Source organism: Anastrepha ludens, chromosome 2, assembly GCF_028408465.1.
Source record: "Anastrepha ludens isolate Willacy chromosome 2, idAnaLude1.1, whole genome shotgun sequence".
Taxonomy (NCBI): Eukaryota; Metazoa; Arthropoda; class Insecta; order Diptera; family Tephritidae; genus Anastrepha; species Anastrepha ludens.
In genome coordinates this window covers 115,094,704-115,116,592 of record NC_071498.1, presented here as the reverse complement: position 1 = coordinate 115,116,592, position 21,889 = coordinate 115,094,704, and the positions used below count along the sequence as shown (strand labels likewise).

The 21,889-nt window shown below is 39.1% G+C and overlaps 1 protein-coding gene across 1 annotated transcript; it reads left to right on the top strand.

The window, feature by feature from the left end:
• Window positions 1-20,356: 20,356 nt before the first annotated feature.
• Window positions 20,357-21,676, top strand: LOC128859102 (uncharacterized). The gene is made up of 2 exons (XM_054095834.1): window positions 20,357-21,206; window positions 21,452-21,676. The coding sequence occupies exons 1-2, from the start codon at window positions 20,363-20,365 to the stop codon at window positions 21,619-21,621; spliced, it is 1,014 nt and encodes a 337-aa protein (XP_053951809.1). The 5' UTR covers window positions 20,357-20,362; the 3' UTR covers window positions 21,622-21,676.
• Window positions 21,677-21,889: the final 213 nt, after the last annotated feature.

Here is a 21,889-nt window from a genome sequence, read left to right as displayed (position 1 = left end):
AAAATATTTCCAACATAGTAAGTGCATTCAGCGAGAGAATGAAAACGAATTGAAACATTTTTACAATTTGCAGTACCCTCATTGTAAGGGCATGCAAAATATTTACCTTTCTCTGGCAGAATCACAACTATACACACACACACACACATAAAAATGTATGTAGCTGAAGTTGATTTTGGGTTATATAAATTTAATTTAATAATCAATTCAAATAAACTTGTGGCTTTAAATCATTCGTTTTAGTTTTTTGGGGCGGATTAATGCAGTATTCGCAGCCGAAAAATTTGGACAAAAAACTCTTTGTGATCTACTCTTTCACATACTTTTTATTTGCCTTATTGTACGCCATAATTTACTTGGAATATTTATATGCATATTCGGGTATTCCGTATGCATAGTTTTTTCTGGGATTTTCCAGAATTTAGCTTAACGTGAATATTTGGTCAGTAGTAGATTTCCAAACTCCTCACTACCACTAATTGCCAGCAACAGGGGCATTTTGATATTGAGAAATCATACATTTTGAATCATTGAGCTCACCATAGCCTTTTATGTATCAGGTCAGTCCATAAGTTCGTGCGTATTTTACCCATAATTTCACTTTTGTACGATTTTTGCATACAAAAAATTATTCTCGAAATATAACGGAAATTTATATTTGCTTTGATATATTGTGCATTCAACAATTGATTTTAAACGCGAATAGAAGCACGTGTTAAAAAATAAAATGGAATCTTCGAACGCGTATAAGAGGCATATTTTGTATTTCTTTCATAAAAGTGGTAAAAATACAACAACTGCTCCTACAGAAATAAACACTGTTCACGGAGAGGATGCCGTGAGTATAAGGACTGCGCAAAAGTGGTGTTCAAAATTCTGAAGTGGTAACTGCGACATGGAGGATGCCCCGGTCTCTGGTCGTCCTGGGGTCTTTAACTCCGACGCCTTGCTTCAACTCGTGGAAGCTGAGCCAAATATGACAGTCGATATGGTAGCTCAGAGGTTAAATTCATCGCATGGAATAGTTCACAGGCACCTGGTTCAGTTGGGAAAGGTTTCAAAGCTGGGAAAATGGGTTCCGCATAGACTTTCCGTCGCCAACCTTCAGCAGAGAGTGAATGTGTGTTCTCAGCTACTGCAACGGCTTGAAAATTAAAAATTTGTTTAAATCGTATCGTTAATGGTGATAAAAAATAGGTCCTTTACAATAATCCTGTTCGCAAACACCAATGGTTAGATAAAGTTGAAACACCAGAACCGAACCCTAGAGATGGCCTTCCCCCCAAGAAGATTCTCCTGTCTATTTGGTGGGATATGGCCGGTATTGTTTATTATGAACTTCTGGAACCAAACCAGACGATAACTGCTGATCTTTATTCCCATCAGCTATCAAACCTGAATAAGGCACTTAACAAAAATCAACCGTCTTTACTGAATAGACGCAAAGTTTCGTTTCACCACGACAACGCAAGACCTCATACCGCAAGGCAAACATTAGGCAAGCTGAACGAACTCGGATGGGAGGTAATGCCGCATCCACCAAACTCTCCGGATATTGCAGATTATCACCTTTTCCGTGGACTTCAATCCCATATGAGTAACAATGCCTCGTGTGGGGTTAAATGTGCCTCGTCAGTCATTAAAATTTGCTTCCAAAAATTGGGTTCAGTGTCAACCATTCGAGCGACTGTTTGGCCGTATTCCAAGTAGCGTGAATGGTCTGTCGGCAATATTCTTTGTGTCAATTGCACTTTATACGGAAACAAATTTATATCATCCTTTAAAATGCGCCGCATTGACACCGAAATGCTGAGCGCAACGACAAGACGGCACTGTTGGAGAGCGTTGCCCATCCCTCACTGCTTCAACAAGTTCATTGGAACGTCTTAGTTGTTGATGAACGGCATGTTAACGATCTCCTGCTGTCCCGTGCTCAAAAAAATTCGATACCAAACGACGAATAGTATTGTCAGACGGTGCCTGTTTGCCGCTACTTCAGTAAAAAACTACTAACAAAACTCAGTTGGGAAGTTCGTTCGCTACCTTTTGTATTTATCAGGCGTTTCACCTTCTGCTTTTCACCTGTTCCGGTCAATGTGAAATGCTCTTTCGGGCTCGAATTTAACTTCAATTGAAGCACCAAATTGACTTTACTTTTATCTGATGTTTAAAAAACTATTTTTTTGTGTGGAAAAATATCCATTAATAACCATAGGGGTGGCAAAGGAATGTATTATATATTCCGATGGACAATACTTTTCAAAATGTGTTTATTGATGAGTAATTGAAAACAGAAACACATTTCTATAGCAAAAAAAAATTCTCAGTTTTAAATTGAAGATCCCACTGGGTCAGAAAATGACACTCACAATATTCATAGCCCGGCATACATACTATATATTATACCATATTTGGTTGCATATAAAGTGAGGGATTTAAGACCGTTCGGCCGCCGTAGCCGAATGGGTTGGTGCGTGATTACCATTCGGAATTCACAGAGAGGTCGTTGGTTGGAATCTCGGTGAAAGAAAAATTAATAAAAACATTTTTCCCGGCTAAGCTATGATGTTTGTTTGTGTGTGAAATTTGGTTTGCGCCGTAATTTTATTAAAGGATAGCAATCGGTCTGTCCCGTCATTAATCAGTAGGTAAGCTTTAGTAAAATCTTGCAAATACAATTTTTTTCTTAACCCCGTGAGGGCAGGGTAGCTAACGAGTAGGTGCTGAGATGATTCCACCTAATCCTCCATACATCCGACGTAAAAAGGACTTAGGGTAATTCTACCTGTAGGTCTCACAGCACGCACACCTCGCGGATAATGTCCTGTGAGAACAACCACGAAGTTTGAGAGCTGAGATTTTATCAACCTCAGAAGATCGCTCGACGCTCCCGATCTACACGCGGCCAGAAGGATTTCGTGATCTTACAAGTTTGTATACTTGCCCAACGCTCGCTGAGTTGACGCTATGCCCATTTTTCCAGGAGCAGACCTGGCCAGCCAGCTCATATGCCTCACACTTTGCCACTGTGACTAGGACCCCAGTAATTCGGATTCAATCGAAAGTGAGGTCAGGTATTCCTTGACCAGTTTTGAAAGCACCATTATTGAGCCGAGCACCCTAATTGCCACTTGGCTGTTTACTTTCTTGACTGTTAGTACGTATGTGAGTAGCCAATGAGCTGATTTCTTGATGACGGCTACCTCTGCTTGGAACACCCTGCTCCCCTAAAAATACTCCTCCGTCAACCTTTCCTTCCAACATCGATGCATCCGTGTGAACAAGTTCACCAGGCCTTATCTCCAAGTGTAGGCCCCCCCCGTCCACTCCTCCCTTGAATGAATGTGAGTGGAGAATGTGTCGCTTGGACTAAACGAGGGTGTAAATAGGTCCGTCGGCAGTGGGATAAACGCAAAGTTTCTTAAGATACTTGAATGTCCGTAAGTGAGGTTGAGGCTATAGCCCGAACCCCTCAGTCTGATTGCGGTACGTCCAGCGGCAACTCATCCCGCGATATCTACAGATACGCCATTTAACATTGAGTTAAGCCCTAGAGTACGAGCAGTTCGAAGCGCCCCACTGATTCCATTAGGGACATAACACTTTGCCCGTTTTAATTTTTTACTAATTCTTACTAATATAACTGCTTATTTTCTAACAAATTTATTTATTCATTACATTACATATACGAAACAAAGGGGATAAAAATTATGCTGATATTACTCCATAATAAAATTCACAAGGCAGAAATGCCTTTTCTTAGCGGTATAAAGGGAAAGCGAATGGTTCTGATGTGCAACCAAAACGAAGTACAAAATTACACGTCAAACACTCTTCTCCTGCCTATTTGTGTGTGTGCGTGTAAGTGATTGGCCTTTTTGCTTGAACATATTGGCGGTAATTTTTTCACGATCAGCTGAGAATCTTTTTACTTATGGGTACGTACAATGGTAGCTCATCAAACAAGCAGACAGCGTATTCACGTCGCGGCAGCGATATCGACACCGGCGCTCATTGTGTAAATGAAAATGAAAAATGCGAGGGATAGAATGAAAAACTTCTCCTTGACTGGATTTCTTATCTTTAATTATTTTTTTCTTTTTAATTAAGCTTATGCAATGTTAATACCTATTATATAAACTGGGTTGTCATGCAGCACTAGCATCAGAGGCCATCAGCTATGCGAGAAGTATGAACGATTTTAAATCCTTCGAAGATGGTCGGCGTCTTTTAGGAATCCATACATCGTTCTTATGTTTTTTTCAGATGGGTTCATAAGAAATGCGGTGGGGTCAGTTCCAGCGAAATTCTGTTAGGAGGGAGGTTGCAAACCACGCAAGCTAGAGTATTGTTGCAGCGTTTGGCTGTGTGTCCTAACAGATTACAATTTTTGCAGCGCATGGAATTGGGGTAGTAGGGACGGACGTCAAGGGTACGCCAGGCGACTTCTGTTCGGCTAGGAAGTGTATACTTATCGAATGTTAGTAGCACCGCACCGCTACTTACACGAGAACCTTTTTCTAATCGTGTAAATTTGTGCACAGCGGATACTCCTTGGTCATTGAGGCCATCAATTATTTCATCATCCGGAAGGTGGCAGATGAAGGGGGCGTAAATCGTGCCCTTGACGGAGTTTAGTGTGGCGTGAAGAGTAACTTGACCTCGCCTGCGCCGGGAAGATATTTTGTTGCCTAGAATTTTTAGCGATTTTGTGGTTTCTTACGAGCAGTAGAAGACGTAGTGTCGATTTGTTAATAGCTTGTACTATATACCTTTGTATACAACAAAGCAGAAGGCGGATGCAAGTGTTTTGTTGGCGTGCAGAGACTTGATTATAAGATACTTCGGGTCATCCTTTTTTATTATCGGTAGTTCCGTGAAGAGATCAAGCGCTGAATATTCGGATTTTTTCCTTTCCGTTTTCTGGACAATAGGTTCCCCCTATTGTCTCCAAGTTTGCTGGCCCCGGGGGGCATTGTAGTTGTTGTTAGTTGTATGTGAGTGTGTATGTGTGTATGAAGCGTGTGCGATAAACAAAGGAACAAAAGAACGCGGCCAGGTGCAAATAGTAAACTTCGAGCGATCAAACACGATGCTTTATTAGTTTGCGCTAAACGTTAGTGTGCGAATAATACAAAATAACACAAGCGGAAAAATAACACCCTACGGGTTAACAGTTCGGTTGCGACTGATTTTAATTAATTAATTAATTTACTGCCTTATTTAAATTACGTAAACCGCTAGTTGCGTTCGCTAGAATATTTCAAAAACGAAATGCCGCAATAATTTTTTCTCATTTTAATTTTAACAGCTTCTGCAGAGAAAATTTGAGAGTAAAGCCCATAGCTGAGTCGTTTGTGTGATGTTTGGCGTTGCGAGTACATACATACACATTTTTAGAGCACCACTTTTACCCAACTCTTGATAAACAAACTCTCATTCTCAAATTCCCCTCAGCCTAACACTTGACATAGCAGTATCTCTCCACATAGTTAACGTAGTATTGATCTTCGGGCACAGTCGGCTATACTCCTAAAAATGTCGCACGGAAAGCATAGACAACTTTCAAATGAATCATAATTGTAACAACAAAACCAATGGATTGCATGTAAGTGTGTAGGCTCGTAATTGCTCCTATTTAAATTACACAGCCATGTAGTTAATTTTAAAGCACAATTATTTCCTTCGTATTTCCTTCCGTTCTCTCTCGCCCTTTGATGGTTTAACAATTACTTGCCATCACTTCCGTGTTGAATACAGAAAAAAATGTTTAAGCAAAAATACTAACGACTCTCTTGCTTGGCAACTAATTACATATTAACGTGAATTGCTGCGGAAGTATCAGTAATAACCGTACAAAGCTAAATATATTAATCAAACTGAACTTTATTGAAATAGCAGTAGAAATCATGAGGAAATCTTTCGAAATTGCGTGCGCTGAATTATTCACCCACCCAATCGTATAGCGAACTTGAGGAAGCACGCACAAAGAGTAGAATGGAAAGAAAAATGAAAGAGGAAAAGCAGAAGAAATAGAAAAATATTGCGTAAACAACACACAACTTAGAAAACATAAACTTACTCGCGTGCGTAAGAGTGTATTTGTACTTATACATAAGTATAAACAAGTCAGGAAGCCAAAATTCGGTGCGGACTGAATTTTGTATACCCGCGCACATTAATTTGGGCTGCTTGTAAATTTTTGGAGTGAAAAAAGCTCATAGACCATGAAAGTGTTAGGTTCTAAGATTGGAGGGACGGACGCAAATTTAGTCTTACCACATAAAAAGTGAGAACTTGTTTTTATGCGATCTCAACCTAATTTAGGGGAGGAGAAGAAAAGGGGAGGGAAGCAATATGCATACACCAAGTTGGAGTGAGTTTTATAAAGTCGTTACCGACATACGAGCATTAACCAAAAAGTAGGTGTTGCACCGCCTTTTTCTAAATTTTACTTGCGTCTTATTTCTTTCCTTAGGCCCATTATTTGGATAGATCATGTAGAGAAGGACTTGGCTCAACTTGTTTCGTCCAACTGGCGCCGGTTCGCACGGAAAAGGAACGATTGGCGGGATTTGTTAAACTAGGCCAAAACTATGTAAGCGATTATCGCGCCAATCAAGATAAAAAGAGGTGCATTATTTGTACTAAATTTGTGTAATTTGTATTTATTTATGAAAGAGACACCTGGTTTTTTGCTTTTTCTTTTAATTAACGTTGTACGGGGGTGGGCGTGGTTACTGACGAATTTCCCCCTCTCCCAATGGCAATTACTTTTGCCAAAAATTAATATGTATACTAAGTTTTTTTGAAATATATTAATTTTTGGACGGACTGGCATGGCAAAATCGTCTCTTCTCACCACTCTGAGCATTTTGTTATCCATATGTACATATGTTTATATCTATTATAATACCCTTCAATAACACCCTTGAACACAAGTGCGTGGGTATAACATACCTTCATATATCCTGCACATTCATAGAAACGTACATACATACCGATTTTTCTGTAGAATTCCGCAACCACAAACACACATTGGTACGAGTGTTCCACGGGAAAAACTCCAACTGCCAGACACTCGGCCAGCGGATGAGCGGCAAGTAAATGTAAAAGGACAGAGATGAAATAGAACGAAATACAAACGAAAATACAGCAAACGATACGAAATCAACGATTCACTTGACGGCGCCAGCATCAAACCAACAGCAGAACATCAACTGAAAAATCAACATAAACACCGCCACAAACCACTTTTACAACGAGCTTTTAGCAAATTTTTAAATATCCAACTAAAAAAAAACACACACACAAACACACAACAAATCATCAAAGGAACCGCGAATTGAGAAAGCAAACGAAAAAAGTAGGTATTGTGTTTGTGGCACAAAGCAACGTTTGCATTCAGTTGTCACTATCAGCGCACATAGCCCCAGTGGCAAGGGAATGTGGCAGCCGGAGTAGAGAGGTGGCGCGCCAGGCACCGTTGGGCTTGACAAAATCATCAGTTACCTAAGCAAAAGCCACACTGTAGCTCGGTCACACATGGATGGCATTGCCGGTTGAATGGAATGAATGGGTGGGGCGGTGACGACAATTTCAACTGAATAACCCAATCATTCAATCGTTCAGCTGAAAAGTACGTTTATACAGCATTTTAGGGTTCAGCCCAACTGGTTTAGGCCACTCAATGGAAAACTATGGCTAGGAAATACAGATTTACGGTTGAGTGTGTAAGGGGGGAGTGAGTAGGAGGGAACTGTGAGAATGCGACAATGTGCACGAATACATATAACAGTACTGCAGCATTTATAAGCTTTGCGGAGCTGAACTTTTCCACTGATTATGATTTTTACTGCAAATGAGGAACATTAGAAATACATTTCACCTCCTTAAACTCAAAATACTGTTCTGGCGCAGCGCTAGCATACGCATTTGTAAATTACGTCCGGTTGTAAATCGATCGAAGCGTCTCTACGTAAATTAGCAAGCAGATTAGGGAATTAGAAATTAGGTATTTTGAAACTATGACTATGAAACTTTCAAAGATTACTGACCACAATATCAGCTGCTAATGACAAAAATAAGGAAGGCAATAGCTGCCTTCTATCTATGCAAGGGGGCTATTGGCAAATGATGGGGCCTCTTCCTAGAGTTATACTATAGTTTGGATCTATAACACCCACCTATACCATTATAAAACCGATTCTGGCATATTGTCTGGTGGAACTCTCTGGTGAGTATGATATCGTTGAAGAAGCTAGAGCAAGTTCATAGGTATGTCCTCATTGGAATCAGCGGCGTGGTTCGAACTACTCCTACCCTAGCTCTTAACTCATTACTAAATGTGATGCATGCCGACATCGCCAGCAAAATTGCCGCTGCATGTGCCGCAATCAGACTAAGACGTTCGGGCTACAGACTTACACTAACTTATGAATATTTAAGTATACTCAGAAACTTTAGGCTCATTCCATTCAGAGCTGATGGATGTACACCCTCGCTTACTACCATCTGCACACACATTTCATCAAGGGCAGAGAACATAAACTTACTCGCGTGCGTAAGAGTAGGTGGAGTGCAGCATTTGGAGACTAGGTATGGTGAATCTGTGCTTGGATGGCATGAAGCTGTAGGAAGGGTTGGCCAAGGAGTATTCTGCGAGGGGTTCGCTTCGCACGCTTGGGCTCCCGATCACTACAGTGTGTTCCAAGTAGAGGTAGCCGCAATCAAACAAGCATTTGATTCGCTGCTAATTTGTCTAATAACTGTGACGGAAGTAAATATCTACTGCGACTGCCACGTAGCAATTAGGGCCCTGAGCTCAATGATGGGGTACTCGAAACTGGCCGCGGAATGCATGACTTCGCTTTCAATCGCATTCGAATTCTTTGATATAAGGGTCATCTGGTTACCTCATCAGAGTGACAGTAAAGGGAACTGCGAGACGGTTAAGCTGACTAGACAAGACATCAGTGATTTAGTTTAACCACGAAATTAGAGGATTTGGATACCCTTGACTACTAGTGGTCTGCTCTTGGATTGATGAGTTTCGCGTCAACTCATCGAGCGCTTGGCTAATACACAAGCAATCGCGAGCAATCTCTAAGGTTAACAAAGCCTCAGCTATCGAATTTCGTGGGTGCTCTTACAGGCTACTGCCCGTGAACTATGCATGCTGTGAGACTCGGCATTACTTCGAGCCCTCTTTTTGCCAGCTGCAGGAAGGCTGAGGTGGAATAAACAAAACTGTCAAATCTCCTCGGTAAAAGTGCTGTAACTCCCCCAACCTTTCAGCAAAAGTGCGATAAACCCCTCACCTCTGCCCCGATTGGCTCGAAAGATCGACATGTAATTGTAGATGCACCAGCAAAAACCACGAAAATCGGTTGTAAAACAACAAAACTGTCAAATTTCCTATGTAAAAGTGCTGTGACTTCCCCAATTTTGCTCTGATTGGCCTGAATCTTTCACTGCAGTAGAAGCGCTATAACTCGCTCAGCCTTGCTCCGATTGGCTTGAAATTCCGAGACGTAATTACAGAAACGTCAGCCTTTCTATATATGTGAAAATCATGAAAATCGGTAGTAAAACAACAAAACTGTCAAATCTCCTATTTAAAAGTGCTGTAACTCCCCTAATTTTGCTCTGATTGCCCTGAAACTTTGATGTAAAACCCTTCAGGAGAAGTGCTCATCTTCTCTTCTCTTTAGCTGTCGCATAGTTGTGGGTCTATAACTTGGCTCTCATTTTGGCTGCTACGCTTACTGATATAGCAGGCCTTGGTAATAGCTACCTGACTTGACACAACCGTAAGTTATCCTTCGGTCGTCATCCGTAAATAAAAAAATGCATTTTGCAACACTTATGCAAAATCTTATTAACTCGAATATAACAGACAAAAAAGTATTGCTTTTAACTCGTACCAAAAACGAGTTGATCCTATGGTCAGTTAATATTACGCTGCACATGGATTTCAGTTCTGGGTACTACCCCAATTCAGTCTGAGTTCTCCACTTGCTGTCTTTAGACACTTTTCACAACATATATGCCGTTTTTCTATTTCTATTCACCGTAAGTCCATACTCGAAAGTCGTACTCTTTGTATCTTAAAATAATTATAATTGTTGATATGTATATAATATATTGTATATATAATTGGGGATTTGGCCGAGGTTCTTCTCTTTTTTGTGGCATGCGTCTTGATATTGTTACACAAATGGAGAGACCTACAGTTTCAAGCTGGGCCGTAGAGAGCATATCCGGGCCCGGGGGAAAATCCGGGCCCCGGGGGAAAATTGCAAATGCGGACCCTTTCAAATGATGTCTAATTCATATAAATACGTATAATCTCGAGTCCGGGCCCCTCTGAAAACTCCGGGCCCGGGGGAAAAAGTACCCGATCCCCCCCCCCCCCTCTCGTCGGGCCTGGTTTCAAGCCGTCTCCGAACGGCAGATATTGTTTTTTTTTGTGAGGAGCTCTTTCATGGCAGAAATACACTCCCCTTTTCTCCCATGAATATTGCACAAGTTGTAGAGATGGGATGAGTTGAGCATTTTCTTCGAAATTGTCCCGCCTTAGGTAAAACCAGGGCAGGTTTTCTAGGTAGATTCTTTTCCAATCCTGCGCTTCCACAAAATGGTTGCAAGAAGAAAATTAAATTAGATTCCCATGTCGCACAGTGGTATTCCAACTGCCCTGTGAGGTCTAAGTGAGTTGGTTGCGGCTCTCAGGGAATTTTACAGAATCAGCTGATAGGCGGACGTAGCAGGGATTACGAATCGGCTTGTTTAGAAAAAACTGAGATTTTATTGGTGATATACGAAAACAAGTCAACACAGCCTCGCTCATGTGGCTTTGTTGCCATCTAAACAACGACTGATTGGACGAGTGTGTGAATACGTGTGAAATGACCGGGCAGCATTCGGCAGCGGAATCTCCGATGACGTAGCAGCCGAAGTTAGTCTCGCATATTTGTTTTTCACCATAGCTAAAGGCCAAACTTGGTAAAATCATCCTTACGTTGGTCGTACAGACCGACTACCACCATAACCTGACCTAACCTGGGTCACTTAAGTGTAGATTATCGCTTAAGTATATAAATGTTGTCCTTCAAGTGTTCAACAGTTTCCGGTTTATCGGCGGGGGCATACAAGTTTACGTGTTCCTAGACAAAATATTCCAAAGTAGTCATCTCACGAACGAGGTGGGCAATGATTCTACCGGCCCATGAAGCATATAAAACGGCGATATTTTCTGGTTACAATGGTGTTCTAACAAAGGCTTGCAAAATAAATAGTTCTTCAAAATCAACATGAGCAATATTCGAGCAACGTGAATCTAATGAATTTTAAAGCTAAACTTATCTCAAATTAACGAAAAACTGTTAAATCGGTTGTAAAATAAAGAAGTCATACCAACTTAAGGTTTTTCACATAAAAACAAAAACACCCTTTACAATTTCACATAAGACAAAGTTGAACATTTCCTAAATTTGGCAATTTTTACAAATTATAAAATAGCCAGATTTATAAACTTAAGTTCCGTAGTCTCATCTCACGTACAATGTATTCCCCCCTTTCACTCGCTTTCTTGGCTACCGCACCAGTGGCTTTCTCAATATACTGCACAAATCAAAGAATCGATAAAGTGAAATACTTTCGTTTATGTGTATTTATTTGTATTTAAACCTTGTTTAGCGTTCTTTCCTCTTTGGTGTTTTTCATTTTCAACTGGCCCACTTTCCACTTGGCAACCTCTAGCAGGAGCTACTGCATCTCTGCACTTCTTCTAGTGCACAAAAATTCCTAGCTAGTGCAGCTTGCTACTGATGATACTTGTTTTAACAAGCTTTCGCCATTTTTCAATTTCATTCAATTCCTCTTAAGCTTTGTAACGTCGAGAATCTACTCAAATATCCAATGTCCCAACGCCCCGCTCATTAAGACTGCTAACAGTAGCGAATTGAATGCGAAGCTCCACAAACTTGTACGTTCGTATGTAGTCATATCGCTTGCAACTGAATATTGTTGATTGTATGGTACACACTTGGAAGCGAGCGTCAAAACCAATTTCAACAATTTATCGTGCATGCAAGTGCATTCATACATAGCACGTGTGCGATGCCCCGAATCGGTATATCCCTTCCAGCGCTCAATTTTGTGCTCGTATGCATTGGAGGTTCATTTCTTCGTCTCTAATTTCTATTTCCATTCGTCTCAACTCGAGGTTATTTCGTGTCTGTTTGATTAACAATTTCCCTTCTTGTGCACATGCACATATGTACATATTTATGTATATACGTATGTATGTATGTATGTACAATACTTAAAAACAACGAAATACTAAATTTTCTTCTGCTTCGTCTGCAATTGCAGGCAGCCAAAAGGAGTGTCTAATTTAATTAGCAACTTTTAAGATTACGCCAAACCCTCGCCAATGATCGAGAGCGGTTTTCAATTAACTTTAGGGAATTTCATTATCTTTAGATGCACCTCAAAATAAATTTACAAGCATAATATGTATGTACGTACGTACATACGTAAATACATATGTATACTAGGAATTCACTCTCATCTTCACTGTGTAATTAGTAATGAAAATGAGTATTTATTCTCTTGTTCTGATTTTTGGAGTATTGTCACCAGTGTGAGTGTATGAGAGAATTTTCTTATGATCACACCCAAGGATGATATGGTGAAAAATAAAATTTTTTTGAAGCAAACTTTGGATTCTTTTTCATCCGATGCGTAAATAAATAGTGAAAAATCAGGTAGAATTTTCTTAATACCCAACCTCGTGTGCAAACAAAAGAAAATTGTCAAAAAATCAGCGTAATTTTTTTCTCATCGAAAATGCTTCGAACACCAACAGCCGCCAGTAAACGATCGAATTTAACCAGTGATGTAAGTAAATTGTGAGAATATACTTATAATTAAATGTGGTTTTTGTAATAAATTTTGTAATAAACTCAACCCCAGCCAAAAAGATGTCATGGTGGAATATATGATCAACAATAAAAAAGCAATTACAGTCTGAGTCAGAAAAAAGGAACTGCGATTATTCATGAAGTATAAAAGATATATATTTACATTATTTTTTACATGAAAGTATGTACAAAGCTACGAGTCGCAATTACTCAATAAGCCGCGTAGTCTCCATCGTTGTCGAGTATAGCTTGGCATCTTCTTCATGCTTTGTACCAGCTTTTCTGCGTAGGGACTAGATTTTGCGAACTTGACGCACGAGTTGCTTTAAACCATAGACTGGTCTTCCGGCAAGATACGTTTTCATAGTTCTCCACACATTTTCAATGGGGTTGGCGTCTGGGGACTGGGAAGGCCAATTTAATACTGTGACGCCATTTTCTTGTTTGGTTGTTTCTCAATGTGTTTTTCTGAGAGCAGTGGTTTTGAGGATGTGGGACGGTAGGATATGTTCGCTGGTGTTGATACTCACTTCTATTCCCTTTTTAGCAAGAGCTAATCGTGCTTGGCGTAGTCACAAAGAAGGGTCCCGCTTAAAAAGTTGGACGATTACTTCGTCCTGTTTTTTGTCATCACTCGCCTCAAGCCGCGCTCGGAAAAGTCAACATTTTTGTGCATCTTATACCGCTGATTCCACATCACAAACCACTTTTTTAATTTTTAATCGCTTTGGCGGCGTAAGATAATTTCGGTCCTTTCGAATGCGTGCATAAAAATACCGCCTCAAAACGCTTCGCGTACTTCACACTCATTTTTGTTTGGTTGCGTTTACGTGAAAGTTTCGAACGACACTAACCTGAGTTGGCACTGGCGGCTTAGCGCTTGAGTGGGACTGTTATGCAGTAAAAAGTAGAACGAAATATATCTTGAAATTGCAAGAAAAAAGCCAGTTCTGTTCTTTTGATACGGACTGTAAAAGCTCTACGCGACAAACTAGGAAATAAGTACCTGCGAGTTTGAATTTAGTTTTAAGTATTCAGTGGAGGATTTTTGATTTTATAAGTTGTTTCGGATATTATTTTACTTCATTAATAAAGTATGTGTTAAAAATAAATAAAAAATAAGTATTCACTTTTTATTTCAAGGCTCTCTATTCCACTTTAAAAATATTTTAAAAACTATTTACAAGATTGCACTTGTATGTGTACATATGTTTTAAATTTCGACCAAAATTCAAAAAAGAAAGTCTTATTTGGTCTCGGATTGTTTGGCCATTTAAGGAATCTGCAAGCTAAAGTTTGTAAATGAGCTGAAATAACTAACTATTAACATATTTACGCTGTCAAACTAACGGAAATTTAGATAGGATACAAATTTCAAGTTTCATTGTTGTTGTTGAATTATGATGCCGAAAACACTGAAGTGAATAAAATCATAATTATGTTTTTGCTCTAAATGCATAATTGGTAAGTTTTTTAACAATTCAAGTGCAACATTTTCTTAATAATAAGGAGGGCTGCTCAAATAGACAGATGAGACGAATAATCGTAAGATCAAAGGTAGTTGTGTGCTTTAAAAACAAAAAACAAAAAAAAACGCTAAAAATATGCTGTGAGGATGCCTATCAAAGACAATAAAAAACTGACTAACCGCCAAATAAACCAAATTATAAAGGAAGCTATGAAAAACTTTTTTTAAATTTGACTCAAATTAAAGAGAAGCTTGCATATTTACGCAACATCCACTTAAAGTGGAAAAACACATACGCTTATGAAGTGGTCAGCATGCAGGCCCGATTTGAACCCGGTGCAAAACCTCTGCGGCTGCATGTCACGCATTTTACTACCACGTATAAATTTACATCCCTTTTGTATTAAAACGTGTCCATTTTCCAATCATTGTAGCGTTCGCAATAACAATACATAAATCTCAAGGTCAGACTCTAGCAAGAGTTGGCGTTTTTCTAAAAAAGGATGACCAGTTGAAGGTGGCTTTAAGTGGAGTACGATCTTGTAAAGATATCAAAGTTAAAATTAACGACCAGAAGAAATGCACTGCAAATATACTTTGGTTTAGATTTTATATTTTGCAGTGGCCGTTAAATAATTTACGTCTTATAAAATATTTAATGAATAAAAATGTGTAAGACCGAAATAAACTCTTTAGTGAACTCTAGAAAGAATTTTTTTGAAAATCTTTTTTTTCCAATATTTCGAAAGTATAGTATAGAATATACTGTGAAATTTTCATGCGGAATTCCCCAATATTATAACTCGTACAGCCCACTAACTCCTGTACCTCAAACTTTAAGCTCATTTACCTCGAAACGAATTTTCTCGGTCTGGTGTTGTTAAAAAAAGGAGGATGGTTACATTTGTAGAAGTTTCGTATATATGGTTCAAGCAGCTTACAACTTCCGGGTTAGCCCAAGTAACCTCTGAATAGCTTCCGAACACCCGTTCGGGAGTGAGCCAAAGTAAGAAAGCGAAGTATCCCAGGATAGCTGGTTTTGCGCCAAGGATTAGAACTTCCTATAATGCTGGCGACCCCTGCAAACTAATTAAGGATTACGATTTGAGAGCATGCACCTGGAATGTCCGGTCCCTTAATGGAGAAGATGCCAATGCCCGGCTGGTTGATGTCCTCGTAAGTGTAAAGGCTGACATCACTGCCATTAAAGAGATGCAATGGACGGGGCAGGGCGAGAAAAACATAGGACCTTGCGACGTTTACTACAGCTGCCATGTAAAGGAGCACAAATTCAGTGTCCGATTTGTTGTGGGAGACAGACTTCGTTGCCAAGTACTGTCGTTCATTCCGGTGAACGAGCGTCTCGGAATAATCCGCATCAAAGCGCGATTTTTTTACATCTCGCTCATTTGCGCCACGCCCCGACGGAAGAGAAGGACGATGCGACCAAAGATACCTTCTATGAGCGCTTGGAACGAACCTATGAGCGCTGCCCCCGCCACGTCGTAAAAATCGTGCTTGGCGACTTCAACGCCAGGGTGGGCAAGGAGGGAATTTTGGCCCCACAGTCGGAGAATTCAGTCTGTGCAACGAAACATCCGATAACGGATAGCGGCTGATCGGCTTCGCCGGGGCCCGAAACATGGTAGTCTACAGCACCAGATTCCAGCATAATAAAATACACGAAGCTACCTGGCCGTCTCTTGCACGAAGAAACGCTTCTAGTTTATTAGATGTACGTACGATCCGAGGACCCAACATCGACTCCGATCATTACCTCGTTGCAGCCAAACTGTGCACTCGCCTATGTGCAGCGAAAAACGTACATCTACCTATGCGAAGAACATTCAACATCGAAAGCTGCAATCACAACAGACAGCCAGGGTTGTGGTAGAGCTATCTTTCCAAGCAGGCTGGATTGGAAGGAAGGGAGAGTCTGCACGGGCATAGGTACCTCTGTTTACACCGACGGATCCAAGATGGAATCTTGAGGTTGAGGGGGGGTTTTCTCTAATTCATCCAATATTTCAATCTCCTTTTAACTGCCGAAAACTAGTAGGGTTTTTCAAGCAGAGGTATTCGTGATCCTGCATGCATGCAAAATGCTTAGGAATCGCTGTTAAAAAGAAAACATAAATAGTTTCTCCGACAATCAGGCTGTCATCAAGACTCTGCCATCACCATGTTGCAACTCTCTCCTGATCAACACCTGTAAGGCGGAAATCAAACTTCTCTAACATGCAGGAAACATTTCCCTTATCTGGGTTCCAGTGCATAAGAATATAGAGGGAAATCAAATTGCTGATGAGCTTGCCAGAAAGAGGTGGACAGAACTGGTTTCAATTGTCACCATCTCAGGCACCGGTATCCCTTTGACCGTTGTTAAAGGGAAACTGCATACGTTTTTTCTTACAAACACGCAAAACAGATGGATTTCTATATTATCGTGTGCCATCTCAAAAACTTTTTGGCCTCAGTACGACAGAATCATGATGCTTAGACTGCTGGGGACTCTCCGCCAACTTTCAAACTCAAAGCGGTGTTCATCAGTCACTGGGTAATTGGCAAAGAGTACATTCATGCAAAGAAGTTTGGACTTCCGTACAACCCCCATTGCAGAAGCTGTGGGGTTCCTGCAGAGCAAGATACTGTCGAACACTTTCTTTGCAAATGTCCGGGCTTGGCGGCTAGGCCATTAAGGTTCTTTAGGGTGCCTTCGGGGATAGCTGTACGGTTTTTCTTCCTTTAAGTTTTGTAACTTTTCACAGGGAGTGGCATGAAAACGGCACTCTAGAGCTACTTATAGTGTACCCCCGCGTACCCGTGATCCTCTTGCCAGGATGACTCGCTTGGAAACTATTGGCTGTGCTTGAAGTAATGTACAGTAACTGAACTGGAAAATGATAATGACCTCAGAATTCATGGGCATACTGCGAAAATAACACTCGATCAACTCTTCAGGAGCTAAGTGGAGTTGGAGCTCACAAAGGTTACTACGCCCCGCCATAAATTAAGCTACCTAGAATAGAAAAATGCAGTATTTTCCCGCTGGTAATAGAATCTTTCGGCGCAAAGTCTGTGGTCTGCAAGCTTTTACATTTTCCTTTCCACATAACCGAAAATTATTCAAAATTCTCGTATACAAATGTTTTAAAGAAAGAAATAAAATACTTAAAACTTTAACAAATCCAAATGCTTGACGTGAGCGTACAAAAAATTAGCCTCATTCATCTGTATTTATTTTGTACCATTTCCGCGATTCTAAAGCAATTTAATTTAATTTTATTTGTTTTGGCAAAATCCCATAAGAACAGATGTTTTTCTCGTGCCGCCTGGCGCATTACCCGCACCAGAAATATCTCCGCACATACAAATTTACTTTCGTACATATATATGTGTGTGTGTATGTATGTGTGTATCTACGTATACAAGGCACCTTTGCCCTCTCAACCCATGCAATTGTTATGTGACCTCGACGAGATGTCACCAATATTTTCTGTGCTTTGCCATCGTTCCGCCTCCTTTTGTGGCACAACCAATGTCACTTTGGCGCCAAAACATAAGTTAAACGTAATGAAAGAATCAGCCGCAGTGACAAAACTCAGCACAAATCGACGCAAATGACCAAGCCCTATGGTAGGGACCGACGATGATGGAAAAGGAAACGATGAAAGCGTGGAAGTTTTTAAAACTTTTATCAATTCCTGATAATCCTTTTTGGATATTTCCCAATGCCATTTTATATTTTAGCTGCCAAATGCGTTTGGTGGCCTATTTGTTGTTGTTATTCGAGCATATTTTGGCAGTATTCGTATGTGTGCCGGTAATAGTTTCTCTAGCCGCTGTTGTTGTTGTTGGACTCTGTTAGAGACGTTGTCGCCATTTGCAGCAATTTTATGGGAATTGTTTCTTTTTTATTGCAGTTATTCACATTGTTAGCGAATTACTTTTTTTCCGTTTTCCATTTAATCTTCTTTCTATTGTGGCTAAATATGTATTTTTATTATGGCTACTACGTACGAATGTTTTCGATGTTGTTGTTGGTGCATTTAATGAGGTGTACATGGACTGAATTGAACTGAACTAAACTGATTAAACTTTCACCACTGACAAATGTCCTCTCTATATTTCCTGGAAAATTATGCGACTGTCCTCACGACGGCAACCATAAGCTACTGGATCAATGTACGAGTAAGTCAACTTAGTTATTTAACTAATGTGAATTTATGATGAGCGAGCCTTAATTGATAAGAGAAGTTTTCGCACTCTCTTACTTATAAAGTTCCAAAAAAAAATTAATAAAAATTACTTTAAAAAAAATAAATAAAAATTCAGGAAGTACAGGAATTCTCTTTTGTGCAAAAAAAAAAATGCCATACGAGTATATAAGAAACTATTATAATATTTAACCTAAAGTCCTTGGTTTTTTATCAGGGACCCACAATAATTACACTGGATCACAAATTTCAACTTTTTTCTGCACCAGAGACGCCGTTATGAAATTCCTATGTAAAATCACCGTCTGATTCCGAAAATCAAGGTTATTTTTTTGTTCTATGGTAACGTTTTTGAGATATTTACGAATTACCGTTATTTCAAAAAAAAAAAAATCGGCCCACTTAATCATATATATCTCGAAAACGAATTGAGGGATTCCAAAACCATTTAAAGCTTTTAAAAGGTATTAAAATTTGCTATAAACTGTGTGTAAAACACTTTTTGCTAGGCCCTGCAGATTCAAAGATAACGAACTATCATAACGGATTTTTTAAATTTTTTTTGTAAAAATATAAAAAAAATTGTACTTTGAGAGAAAGGATATTTAAAAGTTAATTTTTCATATATTTTTTGTTTTCACTCTAAGCTCTGTTTTATTACAAAAAAAAATAAACTTTGATTCAACAAAATCGATGAACTAATACAAAAGTTACAAATATTCAAGTAAATATATCCATTTAATACTTAAGTACCCTACTGGTAATATGTGTTAGTATTCGCATGTCAGTTAGTCACAGGTAGATTTTGGAAGGGTTATTAGATACAAAAAATTGTTAGTGTCGTTATCTCAAACACAGATACATTTCAAGCAAGTTCATATGTTTAAGGCAGGTAGTGTTTTCTATGTATAACTAGGGAACCTTTTTGTATAGGTAGGCTTGCATTTTTAGCTGATTTATACTTACATAGGTATAAATAATAGTACATGTGCCTCGTTCCTTCATAATTTCTGCAAGGATCGCCGGATACTGTTCACTTTATAATTACAGTTTATAATCCGTCATTTACTTAAAAATATAATATGAATAAAAGGGCGCGAGAGTTTGAGTGTAAAAATGATCCAGATATGTTCTGTTTCATCTGCGGGGAATTTATCGTTAAAAGGATGCGACGTGTGATTTCAAATCCTTTGAAATTTGCATACCATAAGTGTTATGGAATTGAGCCTAGAAACAATGAAAAACCATGGCCACCGAATACTGTGTGCACCACATGTCGAGTCAAATTAATATTTTCGGAAATCGGAACCAAAAGGTACATCGTAAAAATTAGGAGTTTTCTCTCTTTTAATGCATATCTGACTAATTTCTTAAACTATCTATTTAGGCGACATATGAAATTTATTACACCAATGAAGGGGAGGCAACCAACTTGCCATTCAACGGACTGCTATATTTGTACTACAAAAGTATTTGGGGTTGGAAAGTCAAGAAAAGTAACCTATGCGAGCGTATCTACAGTGTCATTACCAGAACTAAATTCAACGGAAGCGACATTGCCAGAATCAAATTTAACTTTAGTTCCGGCTCCAGTTTCATTGTCAACAGCAGTATCTGATTACGCGGCATCATGTTGTACTGGATTGCAAACGGAAAACGAAAGAAACCCTTTGTCACAAACACAACTCAATGATTGGATAAAGGATTTGGAATTGTCAAAAGAAAAGGCAGAACTACACGCCTCTCGTATGCAACAATTTAAATTTGTTTCATCCGATGTTAAAGTAACATATTATAGGACTCGTCACGAACAATTCTCCCAGTACTATACGAAGAAGGACAGTGTTTGTTATTGCAAAAACATTGCTGGTCTATTTAAACAGTTTGGTGAACCATATGATTCAAAAGAGTGGCGATTGTTCATAGACGGCAATAAATTAAGTTTAAAGGCCGTATTATTGCATATTGGCAACCAAAAGCCATCTATCCCGATCGCGCATGCAGTAAATACGAAGGAAACATATGAGACAATGCAAAAATTGCTTAAATTAATTAAATACGAAGAACATGATTGGAAAATATGTGCCGATCTAAAAGTCGTTGGAATGCTATGTGGTCTACAATCTGGATACACAAAATACAGTTGCTTTCTATGCAAATGGGATAGCCGAGCACGTCAAGACCACTACATCATAAAGGATCGGCCAGAACGAATCGCTTTTCAAGTTGTTGTGGATAACATAAAATACTCACCACTTATAAAGAAGGAAAAAATAGTTCTACCTCCGCTCCACATCAAGCTCGGCCTTATCAAAAACTTTGTCAAGGCTTTGGACAAAGAAGACGAAGCTTTTCATTATTTGAAAACAATCTTTCCACAGATTTCAGAAGCAAAAATAAAGGAAGGGATTTTTGTGGGGCGGCAAATAAGGAAAATAATGGCCAATACCCATTTCAAAGAACTATTGTCACCAGTGGAGGCAGCGGCGTGGGACTCTTTTGAAAAGGTCGTTACTTCTTTTTTAGGCAAACACAAAAGTCCTAACTTCGAGCTGATAGTGAACGATTTAATCAAACACTATGTGGAAATGGGTAAATAAAAAACACATATAAGACCGTTTTCTCAGTTAACTTTAAAACTAAACAAAAAATTTTAAAGCAAATTTTTAAATTTATATGAGAATATATAGCCCTTAATCTGAATTTATTGCCCTGCTTCGAACAAACAAGAACGACCAAAATTTGTTCTGAATTGGAAGATTAATCCAGCCTAAGAAAATTATATGCTAATGTGTCACTTATGTATTTATCTAATTCCCTTTTTAATTTTCTTTCAGGAGTAAATATGTCTTTAAAAATTCATTTTCTGCACTCCCATTTAAATTTTTTCCCGCAAAATCTTGGCGACGAAAGTGACAAGCATGGCGAAAGGTTTCACCAGCAAATGAAAATGATTGAAAGTCGGTATCAAGGATTCTGGGATGTCGCTATGATGGGTTTCTCATAAGAGAAACCGATCCTTATATAAATAAACGTCAAAACAAGACACATAACTTTTTCAATTATAAAATAAGATCATAGAGTTTAGACAGAATCATATGTATGTACATATGCTATTATTTGTAGGGTACTTAAGTTTTACTATATGGATATATTTACTTGAATATTTGTAACTTTTGTATTAGTTCATCGATTTTGTTGAATCAAAGTTTATTTTTTTTTGTAATAAAACAGAGCTTAGAGTGAAAATAAAAAATATACGAAAAATTAAAAAG